A 26314-nucleotide genomic window follows, 5' to 3' on the forward strand; every position below is an offset into this window, starting at 1 on the left:
TTCACCCCCATCCCCTATTATACGCCCCTTTCATGTACAATGCTCACTCTTTCCATCACCCTCTCTGCTCTCCGCCCCATCCTTTTCCCTTGCGTTCATGCTTCCTGTGCCCTTTCTTGTTGAACTTCTCTCTTTTTGATGTTTGTACTCCTCACTACCCCAACCTGTCCTCCTCCACTGTCCCAACCTGTCCTCCTCCACTGTCCCAACCTGTCCTCATCCACTCTCCCTACTTCACCCCCCCCATGTTACCTCAAGAACCCTCGTGATAATGTATAGCCTGTATTGTTCGTACTGCTGGGGGGGGTTCTTGTTTTGTTTTCTAGATTCTGTAAGCATCACAAGGTTATATATAATGTCTGTCTTGGAGGAACATGCAATATTTCCCACGTTATACTAATGCTCTTTGTGATTGAAGATAACTTGTGCAGATTTATGTCATATGGTAGCACTGCGATGAGGTACAGCTTCACGTAACAGTTAGAGGACCCTTCTGCTGCTGACCCCGTAGATTCTTCACTTGAAAGAATACCAAAGATATTCCTTCTGACCTGAATTTGGCATTTATCAAGACTAGTTTACCTTTGACGGACCTCAGATATATTTAACACAGGCTGAAACTTCTTCACGTTGTCCATGCCAAACCTACCTACTAAATGGAAGTCGTGCATGAGGTTAACGTGAAGGGCATCATGTATAAGTAACAGTGGAAGGCATGGTTGTCCTTTAACTGCCGTACCCATCTCACTTATTAATGAAGTGCTTCACGTAACATGACATTAGCGATTGTGGTGGTATAGATGGGAATAAGCAGACAGTGGTTCTAAGGGTTTGGTGGGACTAGTGCCTATGGTGGTGGGGTAAAGGGATGGTGGTAACGGGATCTCTTAAACTGCTTGTCGCACTGTGTCGGAGAAAGTCTGGTCTACCTTGCTTGTGGCTGGTCGGGCAGCTGTTTGTTCGGCGTGTGAAGGGATTAGCATAACCTTTTTGAATTAGATATTACTGTTGTGCTGCGTCCAGTAGTTGGTGACTTGGCGTTGTTTGTGTTAACGTGAAATGGAGAAAAAATGTGAGTACAACATGGAAAGATAGGAAGCGAGTATAATGAATTAGGGAATAGAGAACGGTTGGAGATATTCCTATGACAATGAAGAAAAAATGTCTCCTTGGGTAGAACAGTAGAACTGATAAAAAGATGGATGATATAAGTTTAAGAATACAAAACCAAGATTTGAAGTAGTCAGGACAGAAAGAAAACTTGGTGAAACTATTTAATTAGAAGTTTTGTTTGAACACGGAGAACATCTCCATTACATAGTAAAAGAGAGATTTAGAACGATAGGATAGACATTTGTCTCGCAGTGAGTAGCGTTCTGTTATTGCAAGAGCATCACAGTGCCTTTACCCTTGCCCCTCTGCTGTGGCCTATGCGGCGTGCAGCAGGGGCGTGGTGATGATACGCGGGAGGTCGGTCTGCGTGGCGTGTCCTCTGAGGGTAATTGTGTTATTTTGTGTTTACAGAGCGGCGTATCGACGGGGGACGCGGCGCCCAGGTTCGAGCCCCAGGTAGCCATGGTGTGTGCCGGACGCAGCCAATACCACGCCCAGTACATGACCAAGACGGGCCGATGGGTCACCGACGCGGACTCCAAGGTCACATGCCTCAAGGACAAAGTGGACATCCTCCGCTACTGCAAACAGGTTAGTACTTCCTTGTGTGTGTGTGTGTGTGTGTGTGTGTGTGTGTTAAACTAAACCAATACTACACGGATTTTTTTTTATATACTCAGGTAATTTCGAGTATATATCCTCTGTAATTACATATTTATGATTTCAGTATTTTCGTTATAATTATAATTGTTTCTCCCAATAATGGTAAATGGTAATAAAGACGATAGTGTTTATTTAAATTCCAAATTTGATCAAGCATCAGGTGGAGAAAGGGAACTTTGCATATGTCACGTCTCCAGCGTAGCGGGTGTTTCAATGATGGAACACTGCACACATATTTCAGGAAAAGGGAGTTAGTGTGAATCTGTGTGTAGAGTGAGTCACTCCTTTCAAGCATTGATGAGGCCGGAACACCTGTTCCCAGGCATATTACCCCCTCTCCCTCCCCCCCCACACACACATCCCTGTATACGTACCATGCGCGTATATTACATTTTTTTATTTTGTTTTTAGTGTTACGGTGTGAAAATAGCCTGAGAGGAATTGTTTAGTAGACACGAATCACCTAGGTAGTGCCTCCGCCATGCGTGGGTCCGCCCTCCGCCGCACACCAGGATGCGAAACACCAGTTAGACAAAATAGGGCTTAAGACGTGCCCACGTGGGTGTGGGAGGAGCCATGGTGACGTCACGGGCCCCGCGGCAGCTGGCCCATCTGTACCCTATGTGGTGTGGACGAGGCGCACCAACCAGGCTGTTCTTGAGGTGGGCCAGTGCGTAATGTAGGGGTCAGCGCCGTGTGCAACAGCAATGTTATTCGTCGGCATAAGTGAGAGGCTGCACTGCGTAAAGACAATCAAGGAAAGGTTATATTTCGTTGGCAGCTGTGCTGTCATTACATGGGCGCCTCAAGTTCTGCCCACCGCCGGCACTCGTCACTCGCCGCCCACTGCTGAGCAATTTCACTCGCGTGTTGCTGGCCAGCCAGCCCAAAACTTTCACTTAACTGAATGAGGCACGCTGACGTGCGCCGCCCTCACACGGGTCAGGCAACGGCCCACTTGACTCATCTCGGGTGTGCTTTACGTAAACAAACAGCATACCACCGCCGGTTCTTGAGATGTATACTTTGTACAACAAACAATACTTTAAGCAAAGGCTTGAATGCAATTTAAACTTTCTTTTGAAAGTAACTTCATTCGCGGTTGATTTATCGTGAATGATTTGCATATATTGGCCTATTATACCTCTTTTAGCCTGTATACCCACGCACGCACTGTAGCCTATACCATCAATGAATACGTGATTTTTTTATTATTATTATTATTATTATTATTATTATTATTATTATTATTATTATTATTATTATTATTATTATTATTCTTGTGTGTTTGCTGCGTCAGTCTCCGGGAACACCCCTAGAGCGATAATTCATGTTCGTTCCGTGTGTGAAAAAGGATGAAATCGCGAACGTACTCAAGCTAATATCCACTCCGTTGTAAAATCCCTCCCCTCTTTTAACCTCTAACAACGTACAGCTCCTGGCAATACAGCACGAGCATTACTTTAAACGTTAATATACGACGGAAGCAGCAGGAACTACTTTAAGCTCTGGGTCCTGTGGACTTTCTGTGTGATCAAAGAGAGGAACCTGATTTGTTCTTTTAATTTTGCCTTGTATAGACACAATTAAGACATCATGACAACATGAACTGGCATAAAGTCTTCACTATATCACATCTCTCACATCTGCTTGTGGAAAAGTTATCATTAAATTATGCTCATTTCGTTTATTGCATATAGGTACAAATATAGCGATGAATAGGTTTATATAAGACTATATGAATAAACACGCTGTTGGATGTAGCATCTCCCTTTAGCCTGGAGCCTGATTTGTGTTATATCACGTCGCGGAGAGGTGGTCGTGATGTTCCCTTATTTTGGTTCCCTCCAGCCGATTGTTATTCTCCGGTCTTTGTGTGAGGTACGGGATCACTGTATATGCGTGTAATCAGAGCGAAATGGGGACGAACTTGCAGTTATTTTTTGTGTGCTGTTGCGAGTGTTCTTAACGCAGGATAAACGGAGAACAGTCATCCGGACTCGATGGTTAAGACATATCCAGAAATTCAAGGGACTACGGTATAGCCTACATCTAAAGACTCAAAAGACTAAGACACATTCAGAGACTCTAAAGACTAAAGGTAGTATCTCACTGAGCGACGAACGTTTGGCGATAGCGGCGACTGGCGGTCCTTTAGGTGTAGAGGTATGGTTTACAATTTTAACAGTGGGTTCCTAAGCTTAGTAAATATCACGGTACGTAGAATTTTATTATTGTCGGGAATATAAAAGTTCTTTTATTTTATTCTTTACTGACTTCCGTCAGTGCAAAAATGTATTGTGTTCGTCAGAGAAAATCCTTAAGTTTTGTGTATGCGTGCGAGGGTCAAAAGGCAGCATCAGCACAGGAATGAACACTGGGAGGGCGGGGGACGGTGCGGGACAAATATCTCACAGAGCTATGTCATTGCCCCGAGGTATGTGTTGTGTACAAAGCATTGTTATGCTGTGACTGAATCAACACACTCAAGAATTAATTTCAACAGAAGGTGGTGTGCCAGGCTTGCCCAAGACATGTTCTTGATGCGTGCATAAGGAACATGACGCCTTGTGAGCCATAGTGTAAGCAATGACAGCACTGTTCGTCGCGGCTCGTCGGTGTGGTCCAGGGAATGGTGACCTCACCACAGCACGGGACCCTCTGTTGCAGGCAAAGGACACCTCGCACAAGCCATATCAAATGGCACAACCTTTATTAGAAAAACCGCATTGTTACCTGTCACAAGCGAATGTAATTTAAAACAAGACACGGAATAACTAAAACGTCATTTATTAAGTGATATCAGTGGAGCAGTGATAATACTGAAGTGCAGCCCCAGGGTGAGGAGCCAATCCATTCGTCATTCCCACACACTCGCTGATACAATCCCACACGTACCCGAGCCACACTACATCACCCTCGGAGACACCGCAGCCTCAGGCGAGCGTTGCTACACCACACACTGATGAGGAGTGCAGCCACCCCACACCTCATTGAACCACCCCACACCGCCCCTGAAGGCACCACGGCGTCAGGGAAGCGTAAGAGTCACGGCCCACATGCTCGCTGCATGGGGATGGATGCTCACCGCTGCCGTATCTCCGCCGGGCAGTCTTTCGTAAAGTCCCTGTGACGTCAGCAGTGCAATTCTTGTCCCGATAATTCCTATTGAATCGCTTCAGTAACTAAACTCAGAAGGATTATGCCGCTAAAGTCGTGCAAAAATGCTTTTCCTTTTCCCTTGCGAATAACTTTCTAGACTGTGCTGGCCTTGACGTCACAAGTTGAGGTAACGAGGCAACAGAGTGAAATTGCTTGGCACAGAGTTTGCTTCCGGACGCTGTTGGTCACTATTTTCCGTTTCACTGATGAAGTTTTTCATTTATGCCTCGCGCAATGACCGACATTACGTTATGTCTGACAAGACACAGGAATTTGGCACATTGTAGGTCAATCACCGTGCTGAAAGTGCCGTTGTTTATCGGTCTGTAGCGACACATTAGCGTTGTCACGATCAGTTACATCATCTTGATCTTATTTAGGAAGTGAAAAAATAATATTTCAAATTGTCATTGTATCAAAATTCAAATAGGGAAAGGCAAATTCCGGCGTTAACCCTCATGAAGCCCAAGGGGAGCACGTCTAAATCTGTACTGGAGTAATTTGGAAGTTTCAGTATTGGAAGTCCCATCAAAGTGGAACAGAATGATAAGATTAACTATTCTGATACAATTCATTGCCAGTGAATACCTTATACTATCTAGACAACCCAAACAACTGGTATCACTATCATAATAATAAGAAAAATTCTTAAAAAAGTAACATTCAAATTATACTCGTGATGAAATTCATATGTTTGTCTCCATTCCCAAACTTTCCGTTCGCTGCCTGCTTGTGTTAGCGCACAACTTTAGCAGAACCCTGTCGATTTGGTAGTAGTATAGATTCCCTTTGAAAATAACTAGGCTAGTTATTGTGAGGGAAGTCTTAACACATTTTTTCCCATGAAATCCTACATGATAATTTTGTAAATTTACTTTACCGTAAATACTAAATGATTATATAAATAAAATAAACTGATTCGCCCTTGAAAGGTAAAGATTCTGGACAACTTTTCGCATTTGGTCTGTAATATTTTATGGCCTTACTGTGTCTTTCGCAGGATATTACTTGGTAGCCTTACTCTCCGCCATTTATCATGAAACACTGGCCTTTGGGAAACCCCCTTGCTGGAAACTTTTATGTCATACGCAATCGTAAAAAGCAACCATTCTATACAGCAAGTGTATAGCATACTTATAAAAACAGAGACTAGTAGTGTAGGGGACGTAAGGTGCCGCGTTTCCCCGTCGTACCGTACTACAAAAAAAGCAAGCGTCGTAGTCTGTCAGTGCAACGGGCTGGTCAGAGTTAGATATATTCATGTAAGGCCTCTTTCATACGAGGCCACCGGTGGCCGTCACCGATGACCCTCACCAGTTATCTCCCATACTTTTCAATGGCGCCTTTCATACGAGGCAACTGCGGTTACCCGGTGGCGTCACCGGGTTTGGGGGTGGCTCGCTCGGGTAGCTGGTGGCCGCCACTCACTGTAAAGCACTATTTCCAATGGGACCTTTCATATGGAGTCACCGGTGGCCGTCACTTTCGGCCATGGGAGCCAGGTGTGATTAGATATTGTGTTGATATATGGGGTCAGTACTGTATTCTCATGTCTGTGGAATGTTCCGAGGGCAGGTCAGTCAGGTCAGGTGAAGAATGCGATGAAGCTTGGCTGCTGGGGATGACCAAGGAGTGCCAAGGTGTGGTAAATGTGTGTGTGTGTGTGTGTGTGTGTGTGTGTATATATATATATATATATATATATATATATATATATATATATATATATATATATATATATATATATATATATATATATATATATGTAGGGTAGGGTAGGCGGTGGCTGAACAGATAGCAAAACGACCCCGCGTTCAGGAGGACGCGAGTTCAATCCCCGACCGGTGCCACCAAGCTGGGATTTTTCAGCCGCCGCCGAGTGGCTTAAAACTACCCACATGCTGTCCAGAAGACCACCTATCAACCCGGACTCTAGATTCTAGGATTAAAGATGGGTTCCGGGAGGGCAGCATGAGCCAATACAAGATGGCGCCACTATAAACACTCGCCTGCGCCAGAACGGGCTGGGCCGACCATTAGGACCCACCGGGAAGAAGCCTTGGACCGACCATCAAGATCCACCGGGAAGAAGCCTACCGGCGCAATAGGCCAAGACGTAAATATATATATATATATATATATATATATATATATATATATATATATATATATATATATATATATATATACAAACAGCAAATAAGTGATGTCCATATAAGGAATACGTGTGTGTGTGTGTGTGTGTGTGTGTGTGTAGCGGCGGATCTCGCGCAGGGAGGGGAGCCTTAGCCTCGGGGGACGGGTGCTGCCTGGTTACTGACCCCGCATCATGTTGGCGGTGCCGAGATTACCTCATCGTCGCTGCTGATATATTATGTAGGGTGGCGTGGCAGCCACCGCCTGGAATAAGGACGGGAGGGGCGGGGTGATGCTCTGGACTGCTGTAGCGCCCGTCGCGTTCCCCTCAGTCGTGAGGGCCAAACAAAGTGAAATATTTATCGTCTAAAGTTTAGCTAAGAGTCGAGGGGAGAGGCTCAGGCGGTGGCGTGTATGAGCCACCGTGGACGATGAACTTTGTCGAAATTCTCACTACAGCCCCCTTGAACACACACACACACACACACACACACACACACACACACACACACACACACACACACACACACACACATACACACACACGCACACATACACACACACGCACGCACGCACGCACGTACCATCCTTAAATAATCAGGAAAAAACGTTATAGAAGAGATAAAACAAATCAACAATGGAAGGAAGCTTGGAAACTAGCAGTAATTCATGGGCAGGGATAGGCCAAGCTACAGCTGTGTGGATGGCGAACGGGTGAACAGAGGCCGAGCAGGTAACGCGTGGCAAGCAGAGGCTGAGAGGGTGAGATGCGCGGTGGCGAGTGAGACAGGTGAAACGGCACGCCCAGTCAGCAGCAGCAGCAGCAGACACAACTGGCCGGCCCAACTCGCGTAACCTGGATAGCTCCTCTTTACACTAGCACAACTTCCGTGTATGGCTATTGATCCGACAACAGCAACTATTTTTACGCCTGAGAGTCTTGACTACGCGGGTGGCAAAGCTGTGCATGTGCGGGTCATGTGGCTGTTGTGGCGGCTGTGTGGCTGCGGGACCTTTGTGTGGTGTGTATGTGCCCCGGTCACGCAGCCACCACCAGCCAGCCATCTCAAGCCCCGCACGCCCCTTGGACTGTTCTCGGGAAGGCTACTGTATGTGCACTGCTTCATCCCCCACGAGAGAGAGAGAGAGAGAGAGAGAGAGAGAGAGAGAGAGAGAGAGAGAGAGAGAGAGAGAGAGAGAGAGAGAGAGAGAGAGAGAGAGAGAGAGAGAGAGAGAGAGAGAGAGAGAGAGAGAGAGAGAGAGAGAGAGAGAGAGAGAGAGAGAGAGAGAGAGAGAGGGGGGCAAAGACCGGCATCCAACAATATTAGCATGCCAGTCAACACTTTTTATTTTATTTTTTTTTTTTTTTAGTGTTTTCCATATCATCCATGAGATTCCTTGTCACCTGTTTACGCCTCTCTGTTTGACAAACTATCTAGTTTAATGTGTGTGTGTGTGTGAGAGAGAGAGAGAGAGAGAGAGAGAGAGAGAGAGAGAGAGAGAGAGAGAGAGAGAGAGAGAGAGAGAGAGAGAGAGAGAGAGAGAGCAAGCAAGCATATTACCTACCACCGTACCACCTCGTTTGCATGCACCTGGTTTCTTGTATTCAATGTCCTCGTCCGTTTTTTCCTTACTTCCTCGTTAGTGTCTCGCCGTGCCTGGTATACCCACTCTGTTGTTCGCCATTGGAGAGTTGGTGGTGGTGGTGGTGATGGAGGTGGAGGCGGCAGCGTGGCACCCAGTTGGCCCGGCGTGGTGGTAGTAATTTGACCTGTTTGGTTACGTGTCCTGTGAACCTGATCTGAGGGGAGGGCCGTTGGGAGGAGGACGAGGGAAAGGGAGAAAGGGATAGGAGTAAAAGACCACGGGAAGTGAAAGAAAGTGTAAAGGGAGAAAGGGATTACGAAAATTGAGAGACTAGTGAAATGGGGATAGGAGTAATGTAGCACGTGATGAAAAGAGGGGGAGAAGGAGTCAAGGGATAAAGGGAGCGAGGAAAAGGGATGAGTTAGTACAAGAAAGGAAGAGAAAAGTAAAGAGAGAGCGGGAGATATATAACGATAATTGAGTGTGGGGTTGGGGGAGGGAAGGGGGAAAAGGATAGGGATAATAGAGCACGAAAAGCGAAGAGAAACGGAAAGGGAGAAAGGGAATAACGATAATTGAGGATTGAGTCATTGGGAAGGGCCGGGTAGGAGGGGGAGGAGCGAGAAGACTTGTAGAGCTGAGTTAGGGGTTCAGGGAGGAAGGGACGGGATGGGGATGGGAGAGTCTGTGTAGCATGATAAATTGCAGACCTAGCTATTCTAAGGATGAAGGTGGGGGGCGTATTAATAGCAGGAGGGGGTGAGTGGTGTAAGGGCTCGTCTATAGGAGGGGTGAAGGGTGCTGTGCCCGGGAAAGGAAAGGGGAGAACACTTAAATGGCTTAGGCATGAGTGGGATTAAGGCAGGCCATGAGGGGAGGAGAGCAGAGTAGGAAACGCCAAATGGTGGGTGGGTACACACACACACACACAGAGAGAGAGAGAGAGAGAGAGAGAGAGAGAGAGAGAGAGAGAGAGAGAGAGAGAGAATATCCGCAAAGAAATAGATGGGATCGGCCCTGGATGGGATGTCCTTGAAGAGGTTGATCCGTCCTTTCCTGAGTCGTCGTCTCCCCTCCCCCCCTCCCCTCGCCACATGCCCTCCTGTATAAGTGGCTCCCCCGACGCCCAGCTGCTCAGGTATCTAGACAGGGCAGGTGTGTCTCGTGGCACCTGGAGACCGGTGAAGGGAAGGACGAAGAGCGGAAGGGTAGCGAAGGACGGATGTGGGGACGGACGAGGGTTTTGGGCATGCTGAACGGTTCTTGTGGTAGTCTTCACAGACTTTTAAAGTATAATAGCATCCATGCTGCCTGGCAGGAAGGGAATGCTTTATTAATCTTTTGGCAGCTTCTTATGGGGCGTATAATAACGTGCTCCGATGAAATATTATACTTTTATGAGCAGCGTGACAGTAGGGTCCCTGGAGGTGTTCCGTGGTGTTCTGTTTTACGCTTTTTGTGAAAGAAAAGTATTTTTTTCTGAATAATAACTAGGTCCCGTTCAGTGTTTATAGCTTATTGGCCGTTTGGTAAAAGTAATTTCCTATACGTGGAGTGTGATGGTCTTCCTCAAATATAATAAATCCCTGGTGCTTTGTAAGACATTCACGTCGCGTCAGCCTTTTCAGCGGCCCAAAATTACCGTCATACCTTACGGCGTGGTATGTGCCTGGCACCTCCTTCCATTGAGCTTTTCAGTGCCACGCCGAGCTTCATGAAGGATGTAAGTGAGAGCAGCCCCCGTCCCCCTAGCCTCATCCCCCTCGAGGGTGCAGCACAGCCAGCCACAGCTTTCCCCCCTGCCGCGGCTCCTAACCTCGGGGCCCACAAGGAGCGTGGTGATGACGACCCCCCTAAATTACTTCGAAATGAACCATCACTCGAGTTTAGAGTCCCTAAGGGAAGCGACGACGGAGGAAAGGCGGGAAGCAGTGGAGAAGGATATGGGAGAGCAGAGCAATGGAGAGGCTTGTCAGTCAACCGTAGGAGAGAGAGAGAGAGAGAGAGAGAGAGAGAGAGAGAGAGAGAGAGAGAGAGAGAGAGAGAGATTATGGAAGGGAAAGCGACAACGAAGGGAATGCAGGAGGCAGAAGAGAAGGATACGGGAGGGCAAAGCAGTGAAGAAGGTTGTTAGTATACGTTGCGAGGGGAGAGATGGCGGAGGAGAATGCCGAAGGGAAGGGGAAGGGAATCAGAGGGGTGTTAGCAAGACGGAAAGAGAACGGGTAAGAGGGGAAAGCAAAGAGTGCGGAAGGGGAAGGAAGAGTTTTTATATGAGAAGGGATGAACTGAAAGCACCGGGGAGAAAGAAAGGGGACGAGCAATTGAAGCGACGGTGGGGTGTTTGTCGCTTGAGGGGAAGCAGCGGACAAGAGGATAAAAGTGTGAGGCAAGAAGCAAAGAGAAGAAGCCGGAGGAAAGAAGGATGACAGGACGTTGACGGCTTGAGAAGAGGGAATGAAGACGGACGAGGAAAGTAGAGGTGGACAAGGAGCAGGGGTGAGAGAGAGAGAGAGAGAGAGAGAGAGAGAGAGAGAGAGAGAGAGAGAGAGAGAGAGAGAGAGAGAGAGAGAGAGACTTGGAGTTGGAGCAGAAGTGTCTAGGTATAAGGTTCAAACACGAGAAAGAAGATTGACTGGATAAACTTGTTGCGTATTCTTAAATTGAAACACACACACACACACACACACACACACACACACACACACACACACACACACACTCAATCATTACTGCAGTTCTCATGTAGGTGATGGTGGTGGTGATGGGCGGTGTGGCAAAGTTGGTGATGGATGGTGATAGAGTCGTGGTTGTGGTGGGTGTGACTGACGCTGACGGAAGTGGCGTTAGTGGCAGGCAGTAGTGGTGGTGATGGTGGTGGTAGTGGTAGCGGGTGAGGATAATGGGAATTGGAATGGTGGTGATGGTGATGGTGCTGCTGTCAGGTCAAGGGGCGTCCATGTACCAAGCGTTGAGGACCTGGTGTGTGCGGGGGTGGGTGGTTGGGTGGGTGAAAGGGTGGGGGGTGCGTGGTCCGCGCTGTCCAGCTGTCCATAGGAAGGAAGTAGGAGGGAGTAAGAGAGAGAGAGAGAGAGAGAGAGAGAGAGAGAGAGAGAGAGAGAGAGAGAGAGAGAGAGAGAGAGAGAGAGAGAGAGAGAGAGAGAGAGAGAGAGAGAGAGAGAGAGAGAGAGAGAGAGAGAGAAACAATAACGAGTTTTCGCAATAATGTTCAGCAACAGCGTCAGTGCACTTGTCTCTTGCATCGGACGTCCACATCAAAGGATTCTCTCTCTCTCTCTCTCTCTCTCTCTCTCTCTCTCTCTCTCACACACACACACACACACACACACACACACAGGTTCACGCACGCTCTTGTATTCCGCGTACTCCGTTGTGAGCGCTAACGACGTAGTTGGTGAAGACGTGTTGAGTTTATAGAAATCCAGTCATATTTGTCAGCCCCAGAGTTTCCTGCACCTAGATACCTCGCGTTCTCAAGCATGGGATGTATTTTCCGAAAAGGGCGAATGGAAATGTGTGAGTTTGCTTCTCACAATCGTTCGAGAAGGTGTGTGTGTGTGTGTGTGTGTGTGTGTGAGAGAGAGAGAGAGAGAGAGAGAGAGAGAGAGAGAGAGAGAGAGAGAGAGAGAGCAAGGAGTTTCCCTATCACACCACCACTTACACCCACCCATTCAGCCAATACCCTCTTCCCCTTCTTCCCTTTTCTTTACCTCCTCCTCCTCCTCCTCCTTCCCACTCTTTCCTTTATTCCCTCTGGGCCAGCTTCGTAATTAGGCCAAGTTCTCCAATATTCATGGTAATCTGGACCAAGTTGTGTGTGGTGCGCCTGTTTGCCGGCCTTTTTCTTTTTCTTTTCGTTGTTATATGGTGAACGTCGTCGTTGTTTTGCGTATTTGGCTGTTAGGGTTAATCGTAGTAGTTGTGGTGTTCCTTTTTAAGTGTTGCTGAGGTGTGGCGTGTTGCAGAAGGGAGGTTTTGTTTCAAGAGTGGGTGTGGTGGCTGTTTGGGAGGGTGTGTGTTGTTTAGTCATATATTTTAATGACAGGAATAAAAATGCAAATTGGGCAGATCATAATAACGGCAGGACTAAGTAACTGATCCCTAACAGAGTTACTTCAGGAATTTGCAATACCGGAGTTTCAGAAGTCAGGACCAACCAAGAACCAGGTGGAGGGATGAAATTTGAACCTTTGCCGAGACAGGATAGAGAGCACCCCTTGGCCAGTAGTGTGAAGCCAATCTTACCAAGAAATTAAACTAGACAGTTAATTCTTTAACAACTTTAGATTCACAAATGACATAGACTCATTAGGTGTTTATAAGAAAGACCAATTAAGAATGATCGAGGAATTGCACAGAGAAAGTCTGAAAGTAGGTCAGAAGATGAGTATGAAGAAAACTGAAGTATTGTTCGACAATCTCAACTCTAAAGGTCCAGGTCTAGGACAGCAAATCATGATAGAGAACAAAACAGTATCATTATCAAGGACAAGTAATTGGTGCAAACCCAGTCCACGAAAAATAAATAAAAAAGAGACTAAGAATGGTACTTGGCGCTTCACAAAGTATGTACAGTTGTACAGTAAAATATGAAAAGCACACAAAGAGGAATAGAGAGAAAGCGTGTTGGTGATAACATGTAGAGATAAAAAACAAGTTTCATGCATTAGAGTACAAATGAAGATTGAATTTATTCCAATGACGATTGAGAATAAAAAGTGGATTTAAGCAGGTCATATCATGCGTTGAAATGATAACATGTGGATAAGCAAAGCAACCTAGTGGCAACCCAGGAATTGTTTGGGAAATCAAGCCTGACGGAGGGCTAGGTGGTTAGATGAAATTAGAGCATTTGCCGGTGCAGAATGAGTACATTATCATCAGACAGAGAGGTGGAGGACGTTGGGGAAGGCTTTTGTCCTGCAATGGACCAGTAATGGATGGTGATGATGTGTTTTGTTGATTGTTGATAGTTGTGTTTATATTGCGCTAACGTTGTTTGCGTTGCTTCTGCTTTGATGCGATGTGGTCCGTGGCGTGGGCGGAGTATTGCTGTGTTGGCATGGTGTGTTCTGTCTGTTGTCTGGGCTGGAGGGGCTGAGGGAGAGGGTTGTGTTGTGACGGTGATTGTGATGGAATGATTGTCTTCCGGATGAGCCAGAATAGGCCGTTGCATGGTGTGTTAGCTAGTACATGTGTAGGGAAATAGTTCTTAATGCCCTCCGGCATGCAGACTTTAAATCATTAGAGGTGACTTGTTTCCGTCAGGTTCAACCTTTCCCAGTCATTCCACTCTGGGCTCCCCTTGTGTCACCACCTCTTCCTTTTCATCCTTAGCCACACTTTATCCACTACAAGATAAACGCCTTTCGTAACATTCTTCACCTCGCTGTCTGATGCTGGAGTACTCCACCCTGCTCTGGCAAATACTATAATTTCATCTCTATCTGGTCCTCTGTTCACCCTGACTTGCCACCTGACCTGATTGCTACTAGGTTATTTTGGTTGTCCATATGTTATCACTTCTTGTGCGCATGATATGACCTTCATAAGTCCAATTTTATTTTTTAGTTATCTCCAATCTTATATGTTCTGTAATCTGTAATCCTCCATGTTGTTCTCGGCATTTTTCCCCGCCCTCTTTTGTGAACTCCTTAGCTTTCAATGTCTCTAATGAGGCGCCAAGTTTCTGAACTATATTAGGACAAACAGGATATGCTGATTGTACTGATTGTGTTCATGCCGTTACCATTATTATTGAAACCTACCATCTCATTTTTATTATCTTACAAATTCTTTCCTGTGTGGATGGAATTGCACTGATTGTCTTAGATAAATATTTTCCTCTACTCTTAAGTGTTTCATTCCCTCTCAGTATTTATTGTCCTACCAACTTTTTATTTGTATTTGTCTTCATACTTATTAACTTTCCTTGTTGATTTCTTGATCAGTTTTTTGTAAGTTATCCGTAGAATCACTTAGAAAGACTATGTCATCTGTGAATCTGAGGATGCTAAAGTATTCGCAGCCGATCTTGATTTTTTTGTATTCTCAATAATTTATGAATACACTTCCTCCAATCAGGTCGTAAAAAAACATGAGATGTCACCTTGCCGGACACCTTTCTTAATTAGAGTTTTCCCATTTTGAAGTGGTTGCCCTGCTCTCTCTCTCTCTCTCTCTCTCTCTCTCTCTCTCTCTCTCTCTCTCTCTCTCATTTCGACATTTTGGAAGCAATCAACATTCCACGAGGGCGGAGTAGGGAGACAAAACTTCTTATGTCCTGGTAACCAGGGAGTCGAAGCAGTGCGCGGATATGCAGCAGCTGCAGCAGTACTATTTATAGTAGTAGCATTAGGAGGAGGAAGATAACAAAATAGTAGTAATAATAGTGGTTGTACTACAGCAGCAGCAGTAATAGTAGTAGTCGTAGTAGTAACAGCAGCAGCGGCAGTAGTGTCAACCCTCATGAATTATATACCCTTCGCCTGTGATCCCTTAACGTGACTGTGCGCTTGATGCCACACCCTAAAAGTCATAAAAGAAGCAAGAGCACCACACCTATGGCGACGCATGGAACAAATATTATCCATTTGGTTTCAATTTAGCACCACCGTTTTAGCAGTGCCTCCGTGGTGCGGTGGTTAGCGTCCCTGACAACAAATCTGCAAGTCTGGGTTCGAATCCCTGGGAGGCGGCGTGCATCCCACCCAGCTGTTTATCCTTCCCTTCGGGGTGGTTCATAAATGAGTACCTGGAGAAACCTGGTGAAAGTATATTGTATTAACCAGGATGCCACACTAGCCTCTATCGGGTTAAGGGTTCACTCCTACTAGAGGCGCAAAGGGCCAACAGGACGGAGATGAGTACCGCCGCCACGCGCAGCTGTAGCGTATGCTCCTTTTACCTGATCCACCTTCTTTTGAACTCATAGGGAGATCAAGGTATAATAGGGAAGAATCTGTGTCTGGGAATGAAATGAGCTGCTGGTTAGATGAAGTGTCTGTCGGAGACATGGAGGGCTTGGGCACGCGAGGGGTTGTGGCGGCTGCTCCATCAAGGGTGTGCTTGTTCGTGTGTACTGTACCCCGAGTGGTGGGTGATACATGCCCCTCCGATACGGTCACTTCATCTCGGGAAATTAAGGGAAAAGATTAAAAATTGATCGCCCTAATAGAAGGAATTTACTTAAATACTTAATGTCCTTTTTCTCCTCGTTGCATTTTCTGTGCGTTGCCCCGGCTGAGGTGTTGCAATAACGGAAGCTCTGAGTCGCACGGTAAGGAAACCAGCGACGACTAATGAGGATGAAAAGGAGGACGAAAAACAGTGGTATACACGGGGTCAGAGGTCATGTGGGGCGCGGTCAAACAATATCCCATGTCCTGCAGTTGTTGCGTCGAATGTCTAGGGCTTCTGCTGCAGTCAAGCCTCACCCACGCACGTGTGGCCAAAGTAAAGCTATTAATTAAAATAGTTTTGCACGGATAAAACTCATAAGTGGAATAGTTACCCGAGTCAAGATAACTTCAAATATCTTCCCACCTCTGAGTGTGTACGCCTTGCATATCCAATCGGAAGGTAATTAGATCACAGCTCCACATTTGCCTTCTGCTGGGCGCGATACGAAACATTAATCAGCAGCGGCTCGGCGTGTGATCTAAGGATCGCACGGCGGGGATGGAGGCTGAAGAAGCAGAGGCTTGAAGGATTCGGTGGCCTAAAATTAATTGTGGAAATGAACATAACGCCACACACATTAAATAGGAGAAAGAATTGTGAACTTACCTTCTTTCGAGAGCAACGAGAACCAAGCACACCGGTCGCGGCAGCAATTACAATTGACGGGTACATTTTTATCACTAATAATAAGTAACAAGTCGATGCGGCGAGTCGTGATCGTGGCAACATCATTGGCAGTAATAAGACTCTAACCACAGGCGTGGAGCCCGCTGCCACCCCCGCTGCACGGAGGTTAAAGTGAGAGGTCTCACCCAACCAAAACTCGACAAAGGGGTGACTGTGTCTTTAATCAAGCCCCGGCGTAGGTTCTCATGACAAATAGTGGTAAGAAAATGCTGGTGGTTGTTGTATTGATGGTGGTTATGACAACAGTGACGGTGGGGTTGGTGAGAAGGGACAGGTAGCTGTTGTTGTGTTAAAGGGGTGATATTGTGGTATGTTGGTGGTATTGGTAAGGAGGAAGAGGAGTGGTGTTAATGGTCACTACAGCGATGGTGGTCGTAGTAGGATGGAGAGACTGATGGTTGTTGTGGTATAATGATGATGGTGGAGGTGGTAGTGGTAAGGGGAGGGGGTTGTTGTGATAGGGATGATAGATAGCTAAGAAAAGTCGGATATTTGTGGTGTTGACAGGTAGTGGTATAGCAACAGTGAAGGTGGTGGTGATAGTGGTTATGATGATAAGCATGATTGCATGGTATGCTTGTAAGGTTGGCCGTTACATTGTAAGTTACTTTGATGGAAAAAAAAAAAGTGTGTGTGTGTGTGTGTGTGTGTGTGTGTGTGTGTGTGTGTGTGTGTGTGCTGCCTTAGCGCCGGTAGGCTCTGTTAAGAGGTCTCTTGGACGACTTCAGCCCGTTAGTGGCGCAGGCGAATTCTATTTATATTGGCTGCCGTGGTATATGACTTGCTTGGTCCATGCTGCCTCCAGGTCCTCCACTTGAACGAAGTCTCTGAATTTAGGATCGACTTTAAATCTGGGCAGCATGTGGATATAATGTTCCGCCACTCGGCGATGGTTGAAATTTGTTTGCGTGCTTTGGTGGGACTCTAACCTAGGTCCTCGGGCTCACCACGCCCGCACACTGACCACTCAGCCACCGCTTCCCCATTAATATTAACAGTATATACTATTTTTACCCCTTTAGCATCTCATGGGCTACAAGTACAGTTGGCCAAAACATATCTGCGCCTTTGAGAATGATAAAACAAAGAATGCACGAAAATAAGAGAAGGTTGATGCTGCTTATTTTATAAGACGTACGTTCTACAAAGTTTTCAGTTAACTTCGCTTGCCAGGGCATATTAAGAAGGGAATCGAAAGGATGACAAGAGTCGCATCGAGAGGAAAATCTGATGACGTGGCTCTCAGGGTGCCTCGCATAGGTCATATTCCAGATCGATTCCCCTCCCACCCTATCGGTCTTTCTCTCCCCAAGGCTTCCCCCCTTTTCTCTCTCCCTATTCCTCTTCTTCACATCTCCGTCCCTTCCTTCCCTTTCCTTTGCCACCCTCTTTCTCTCCAACATGGTTTCCTCGCCCTTCCTTACTGTTGATGGAAATGCCAGAAATGTAAGCGATGAGGTAGTTCACTGCGGTCTTACCCCCTTCACTCCTTTCCCTCTCCCTTTCCCCCCTCCTTCGTTCCTTTTCAGTCTTCCTCCTCCCACTTCCTCTCTCCTTCCACCCGCTTCTCAAGAGGGTGATAGGAGCAGGCGGGAGGCAGTCTGTCGAAGGAAATTAGGTATCGACGGAGGAGAATGAGAAAAAGCGAGAGAGAGACTTGGCGCTTCAACGCGTCTCGTATCTCGGGTTCGATTCCCTGCGATAGAGGGCAATGGGGCGAGTATTTCCTGGCGGAGTTAGTTTTGGGTCCCAGGGCGAACTTCAGGAGGACCAAGAAATACACACACACACACACACACACACACAGAGAGAGAGAGAGAGAGAGAGAGAGAGAGAGAGAGAGAGAGAGAGAGGATGGGACGTTCAGCGTCGTGTGTCTTTTTCGGCATCACTTACCGTCCCGCCGCGTTATTAATGAGCAACACACCAGACCGGCCGTGCCTGCCGTGACGCTATCAGGGAACATCCATCCCGCAGGAAATCAGTTTATGCTGTTCGCTGCGACGCTGCCAGGACGCCTCGTCACTCCCGTGTTGCAGCCGCTTCTCAGAAAAATTGTAAAATCAAAATGACTTTTTCGGCCACTCTACGTTCTTTTTTTCCATTATGTGTAAATCAAATGTTTTCTTCTAACAGTCGGAGAATTTCTTCACTTTAAATGACAGGAAGTTCCATCTTTGCTAAAAGACACCATGGATCCCATAGCAAAGGATGAATTCATCCGCCTTGCTCTTGCCTTCCACTCTCTTCGTGTCTTGCGTCATCTTCAATTCTGTGCGCCTTAATGACCGTAATTGCAGGTGTCTTCTTGTTGCCGTGTGCGTCCTTCACGCAAATGGGTGCACGTTTGCCCGTTCTCGTTACGTCTTTCGTCAGTTTCTGTATCTTCAATCATGCTAATGAAATATGTTTTTGAGGTGTTATAATTTGGTTTATTTTGATTTTTTACGATTTCCCGGCTTAGGTTAGTGAGAATATCAAAGAACACCAGCACCGCAAAGCCTTGCCTCGCTACTTAAACCAGGGATTGGTGGAACTCATGGATTCGCATCCTGCACCTCTACAAGTGACGGTCGCCTTATTCACTTCGTCTTACATCCCTCAGCCCTTTTTTCATTCTCAGCCGAGGTCTCAGTTAATAGTGCACACACTTTTCTTGCACCTCTAGACCTCTCAACCCCCTGCCTATATTTTTGTATGACCTGTTCCCTCATTTAGTAGCTTCCATTGTTATACCTTCCTATAACACGTCGTGTATCTCAACCTTCCGCCCTTTCTCGTAGACAAGTGAGGAATAACTTGGCGGCGACGCAGGTAACGGGACCGCTCCACCTGTACAATCGACCAAAAAGCTATCACCCACATCAAGAACAAAATATAATCTGAACGAAAGCTAGAGAAGCTGGATGCTGCTAACCGAACACGATGTATATATTTTTGTTTCTTTTCATATTACTTCGGGCTTGTGTTCCTCACAGACTGTACTACATACAAGGCGCTAATGGTGGTGATTGCAGGCCCTGCTGAGGTCTTTCTTTACTCCCTTGCCTGGTTGGTGATAGTGGCGCCTAAGCTGGTGCGCCGCAAACATAATAAACGTTATTTGAGTTGGGTTGTAGGTGCAAGCTGTTGGTCATAGGGAGGAGTGAAGGTTGGGCGGTAGCACCACCCTCAATCTTCCTCATGTTGCCACCCACTGTTGTTGCTCCGCCCAGTAACTAAAGAAGTCAGGGCAGGCAAATAATCAGATGAATAGATGAAATCTGTTAAACATTAGCAGGGACAAGATAGGAATCATTAACTTGAGGAAAATGGAAGAGTTGGGAAGTTCCATTGTTCTGCAATGAACTTATAACGGATGACAATGATGAAGCTCCGAGGTTCCCCCGCCTCGCCTCGCTTGACTCATGCCGCTGCGTCACTAATAGAAATGTCACGTCTCTGAGGACGGCGAGGGGCCGTGTAGGGTTTCCTGCGTCCAAGTGCGTCTCTCTCTCTCTCTCTCTCTCTCTCTCTCTCTCTCTCTCTCTCATCTATTAGTCGTTTCCTCGTCCAACAATAAAAGCCTAAGTATATGCATTAGCCGCTACATACCAGGGTTGGAAAAAACCCGGGTAAAAAAAAATGGGGGGGTATTATTTTTCTGTTTATTCATGGTATTTATATTTAAATCAATTTAAATAAGCAATTAAAAAGTAGTCTAGAGTAAAACAAAAGGTTTGAAGTGTTATCTGAAGGATAGACACTTGTTTAGGTCCTGTTGATACAGGTTGTTAACTTGTACTGTACAGGAAACGAACGGGTGAGGCTTGACTACCGGTCTCTCAGCACTCCTCAGTTCCTCAGTCTCTCCTTGTCTAAGTGAGAGGATCACACTGTTTAATTGTTGTGCTTAGCGAGGCACCCTGGGCCGAATTCACAGACTCAATAACTACGAACTAACATAACTACGCACTATTGATATAGCTACCGACGTTAGGGTCAGATTCACAAAGCAAACCTTAGATTGTAGTTAGAAGCGCGCTAAGTCAGCGAGGCCGCTGATTGGTTGATGACGTCATTGGCCTTGCAGCGAATCGCAAGCACGTTTACAGAACCGTCAGCCAATCCTAGGGAGCCCCCTCCAGCTGCTGGTTCAAGAAACCCATTCTCTTTTCCCATTTTTCTTCCTTTCAAGGCAAACTGTACTAAATCGTAATCTGCGAATTCAATTATTTCGTTGTTTGCTGCACATTTACGTCAAAGTAGCTCTGCTGTTTGATGTCTTGTTACCTACGAACATGCTTAAGATGAAGAAAAAGAAGATACGGAGGACATTGAGGCAGGAAGAAAGCAAATAGAAATATGGGACAGATATCGAGGCAGACAGAACGAAGGACGGAAGGAAGGAATAGGGAAAATTAAGACTGTCTTGCCATATCTGCGGCCCAAATCATGGGCCAGCTGTCACCCGACAAAGGTCCATGGTCCCTCCACGGATGGGGGCGGTGTCACGGGCAAAACTGAGCCTCGGGCAAAATTAAGCCCGGACATCCACATGCCTCTGTTATCTTAGCTCAAGCTCGTGTATGTGGGGTTCTTTTCGACTGATATGGCGTCTAGAACTAGCATGATCATCATTCTTTTTTATGATGACAAAGACCATGTCAAAATTTGCCTCATTAAATAAGAAAGTACATAAAGTTCGGCAGCTTTTCCTCGTCGCCAAGCCATCCTCCAGCAGCGCTCCGACACCCATGATCGCACATTCATTTTTCTCAGAAAATAGGATACCAATCACATATACATCAATATATTTCCACAGGTGAATACTTAGGGCATGTTCACACCAAGTTGCGACACCTGAGATTCATTAATAATGACAGGGGAAGGAAAAATATAGGCCCCTGTCATCGACAAAATTGAGCCTCGGGCAGAATTGAGTCTGGGCATCTATATGCCTCGGATTTCTTCGCTATTATATATTGTAAGATCGTTCTGTTGACATGTATGGGTAAATTAACGCTTTCTGTATCTACATAAAGAAGGAAAACGCAAAATTCTCCCTAGTAAATCAGAAATTACATAAAGTTCGGCAACTTTTCCTCGTCGCCAAGCCATCCTCCACAGCAGGCAGAGGAGGGAGGTCTGGCAATCCCCCGGCCGGGTGTTGCCATACCGCCCACACTTATCATATACCTCTCAAAGGGTGCATATCTCATCATTTTATAAAGAAATGGGCTTCCTCTACTCGCAAAGTTATATTTCAAGTTGAAAAACGCGATTAATAAGCATTTATACGTAAATCGGATAATATTGTTAGCGTTACCGTCAGCTCCGAGGCAGTAGTTATTTAACAACAAATTTAACGTCACACAGCGCGGTAAACGTTTGCAGATCCGCGCGGTAACCCGTGACGTCATCGATTAGTTGGTAGTTAGCTTTGTGAATCTCGATGTTCTCAAAACTACGCACTAAGGGCCCAAAACTACGAACTAAGCCTTTGTGGATCCGGGCCCTGGTGCGGTTAGTAGTTACCCTAATATATACTATTTAGTATAAATTATAGTTAAAGAGTCAGAGAGAAGAAAAGTAGTGTTGTTTCCTGTGTGTGTGTTATCACTTAGACCAGGGGTTTTCGACCTGGGGTACGCCAAGGGTCTGTCGGGGTACGCGCTCCCCACGGGTCGTTATGGTTAGGGGCCTGGCCGCCCACTGATTTGTACTGTACGTGTACTGGACAGGGAGAGAGGCGCGAGGTGTGGTCTGGATATTGGTGTTGCTGCTTTTTGGCAGGTCGGTCTCTTTGTAGCTATTGTCTTTACTGATATCTTAATTTCGGAATGCTGTGTCGATTTCAGTAACATTATTATCGCAAACTGCGTGACATTGGCAAGTATAAGATTGAGCCCTGACTTATTCTTAATGGAAAAGGTTGATGAAATAGAAAACACTAGTTTTTCATGTGTACAAAGTGGTGTTGTGCGAAACGATTTACTATAGCGGCGATGTATAGTCACGATGTAAGATGGCCTTAATCTAAGTGTGATTTGTGGTGTGACTGTGTGCTATGGCTGGGAGTAATGTGGAGTATCCGAGTATGGTTTGGCTTGGTGAAACCGTGTCGTAGCGTGGTGGTTATGTGATGATGTGATGTGTCAGGTGTGTGTGGATGGGAGTGATGTGGGACATCGTGTACTGATGGGTGCTGTTATATAATATATTATCGTACCTTTTTTTTTTTTTACATATATGGACCTTATTTATCAATAGGATATAAAACTAAATTTTTATGTTGAATATAAAAAAAAACGTGTGGGGGGGGGGGGGGTGGTGTTAATGCCAACCCTGCTGCATACGTATACCTCTCTGAGAGTAGCTTCGTCACCGTCACCACCAGAAATCAACAGCTCCAAGAAAAAAAATAGAGCAGTCGTAATCTGCAGTATAACTGTTGTTTGATTAAAGACAAACATAAGAGACGAATAAAATAAAAGGAAATACTTAAACGCGCGCGCGCGCGCATGTGTGTGTGTGTGTGTGTGTGTGTGTGTGTGTAGAGGAAGAGAGTTCCTTATGCACTTCGTGTCCAAAGTCAGTCTTATATTTGTTTTGTTTTCTTCTTGGTTTAAAACTGGAAACTCACTTTACTCGTCGCCACCACCTTCCGCTGCGTTCTTCCGCCCTCATTTTTTTTTTCCTTTCCCCTTCCTAAATATATATCTGTACTTAACCTTAAAATCTGCGCCCCTCCTATTCTTTGCCATGGTTAATATCCACCCACCTCAGTCCCTTTTTTTTTTTTTTTTTTCCGTGATTCACACACACACACACACACACACACACACACACACACACACATGGGGAAGCGGTGGCCGAGTGGTTAGCGTGCGAGCGTGGTGACTGGTGAGCCCGTGGACTTGCTTAGGTTTTAACCCACCAATGCCCGCTGATTATTTTCAACCGTCGCCGAGTGGCGAAAGATTACCCACATGCTGCCCAGATCTTCAATCAACCCTGACTTCAGCGACTTTGTTCAAGTGGAGCACTGGGGGGCATCATAGACCAACCAAGAGTCATATAGCTACCACGGCAGCCACTATAAAATTTGCCTGCCCCACTAACGGGCTGGTTCGTCCAAGAGGCCCTTCAAGAGAGCCTACTGGCGCTATACGTAGTACCTTAATAAAAAGCTATAGACAGCACCTAATATATATATATATATATATATATATATATATATATATATATATATATATATATATATATGTGTGTGTGTGTGTGTGTGTGTGTGTGTGTGTGTAGTCACTGTACACTCTTTCTCTCTCTCTCTCTCTCTCTCTCTCTCTCTCACACACACACACACACACACACACACACACACACACACACACACACACACACACAGTCACTCACCCCTCATCGCATTGTTTACATGTATATTGCCCATGTAAATTTTCGGCTCTAGGGCTGCAATCCTTCCTCTTAATAAACCGTTTATTATTATTATTGTTATTATTATTATTATTATTATTATTATTATTATTATTATTATTATTATTATTACTATTATTACACACACACACACACACACACACACACACACACACACACACACACACACACACACATTTACTGAGAAATTGATCCGAAAACTTAGCCCTCCGGAATTGGGTCCTTCACTGAACACACCTGCCATCTGGTGGCCCTGCTGGAACTACCAAAAGTAAATATGCATGCGGCGTAGGTTCAAATCATTTTTCTTACTAGTTTTTTGGTATTATTTAGAAATCACATTTTTCTCATAGCTACGGTATAGAGACACTTGACTTACTAGTGGTGTTAAAGAAACGGGGAAATGCAAGCAATAGGAAATTTAAATATATTTTTTCCCACATAAACAATCGTCACATGCTCTATGTTGTTCCTTTAAAGTTCCATATAGTGAATGTAATATTATAAACTGCCAAAGGTATATGTATAATGATTTACATTAGAAAAAAAATAATGAAATAAGTGTAATACTTCCTGCCGGCAGCGTACGATATGTTTAGTTAATGGACCGTATTGGCTATACAGGCAGCGCCACACGTGGCCACTCAGTAAACTGTCAAAGCAGTACATTCCATAGAACTCAAGTTATGTACTAGAGTACGTCTGAGGCTGCCTCCAGGATACAAGGCCTTGGTGCCGCCACCGCTCCAAGCCACCGACTGCACACACTTAACTCCTATCCGATTTCCTGACTCTACTATTTGACATGGAGAAAAACTGAAATCGGGTAGGAGTGAAATGTGTGCAATCATCGGCTTGGGGCGACAGCGGCATCATGGCCGTGTATCCGTGAGACAGCCTCGAACTCTGGAAAATTCAGCTTGGAGTTGAGTGGCCACATGTGGCGCTGTCTGTATAGCCAATACGGTCCATTAGCTGCATTGTAAACAACCTCTCGACCAAGACCAAGACCTCCCGCGCTCTGATTGGAGGGACAGAGAATGCATTATGTGTGAGGCTGCGGCGTGCCAGCCGGAGGAATATTGAGTGGCAAAATTTTCAACACTACCTTCCACCGCTACCATACGATTTTGAGACCATGATACCATGCCGGACTTGTTTGACTTTTCCTTTATTGCATGAAGGAAATGCCTGCCAAGAGGCCGCACTGATGCATTCCTATTAACCACGGGATTAGGTGTTGGAGGATATGTCGATGAATGCTCTTATTTTGCCAACAATAATCAATTTAAAGACATAAATAATGTACAGCACTCAGATTTTTTTATGTAAACATGATAGTAACCATTACAACTCTGAAATTTTGCTAGTTTGGTACAGATAAATGTCAATTAAGCCTCGCTTGACCCCAGAACGCCGCAGCGCTGGGCTCTGACAGCGGCTCCAGCAAGAGCCACCAGATGGCAGGTCAGTTCAGTGAAGGACCGTGCCCTCATTCACCTCCGAGTAATTTTCACTGTTCAATAATGAGACTTGTACCCAGTGTCTAGAAATAGGTGTACCGTTCCACATGCACCGCCGCCGTCACGTCTGGCAGGTCGTCGAGACATTTTATGTCGCCTTGAATTTCGCTAATGGATCCAGAAAACGCTGGCCGTGCGTGTCGCTGAGCCATGACACGGCTCAAAAAAAAAAAAAATTAGGTCTACACAGTTTTAGCAACACTGCTATTATTTTTATATTTTTTTTAAATATCAGAGTTCACATGGAAAATCCTGTGAATACATTTGCAGAAATATGTCATGTTGTCTCCTTGACGCTGCCGCTCCCGCCCTCCCCTTCCTTCCCTCCACCCATTCAACATCAGTGTGATTGCGTGATCACTTGATTGATTGAATGTCAGCTTACGGAGGAGATTGGCCCTCTCAGGATATTACGATAATTTTGGTCCTTCTATTTTTTAAATTTGTATGGTGAAGTAATTGTCATGAATATTACCCCTGGAACGCTTACGAGATGTGATTCAGATCTTCAAGTACATGAGGAATTATAGTAATGTCGATCACTCCAAGTTCAGAGCTATAAACCAACTTAAGAACTAGAAATAACGGTCTACCTTTCCGAATGCGGCGATGTAGTATAGACATTGGTAGGAGTTTCTTCTCTAACCGAGTCATCCGCCATTGGAACAACCTTCCTGCAGAAGTAATAAGTGCACAGGCCATCAACTCCTTTAAAATCTAATTGACCGTTACTTCGCTGCGACAGAAATCAACTGAACATGCTTATGAAGTTCCTTTCATCTGCTTTACACAGAAATGACTTGAGC

At 45.7% G+C, this 26314-nt stretch overlaps 1 protein-coding gene across 1 annotated transcript in view; it reads left to right on the forward strand.

Annotated features, from left to right (window-relative positions):
* The window catches only part of LOC127006122 (amyloid-beta-like protein), a 95672-nt gene that overhangs the window by 26665 nt on the left and 42693 nt on the right, over window positions 1-26314 (forward strand). The window contains exon 2 of the mRNA XM_050875639.1: window positions 1525-1704. Within this exon, the coding sequence (XP_050731596.1) occupies window positions 1525-1704 (180 nt within the window). The remainder of the gene's footprint in view (window positions 1-1524; window positions 1705-26314) is intronic.

The sequence above is a fragment of the Eriocheir sinensis genome, chromosome 32 (genome assembly GCF_024679095.1).
Source record: "Eriocheir sinensis breed Jianghai 21 chromosome 32, ASM2467909v1, whole genome shotgun sequence".
In the NCBI taxonomy this organism is placed as follows: domain Eukaryota; kingdom Metazoa; phylum Arthropoda; class Malacostraca; order Decapoda; family Varunidae; genus Eriocheir; species Eriocheir sinensis.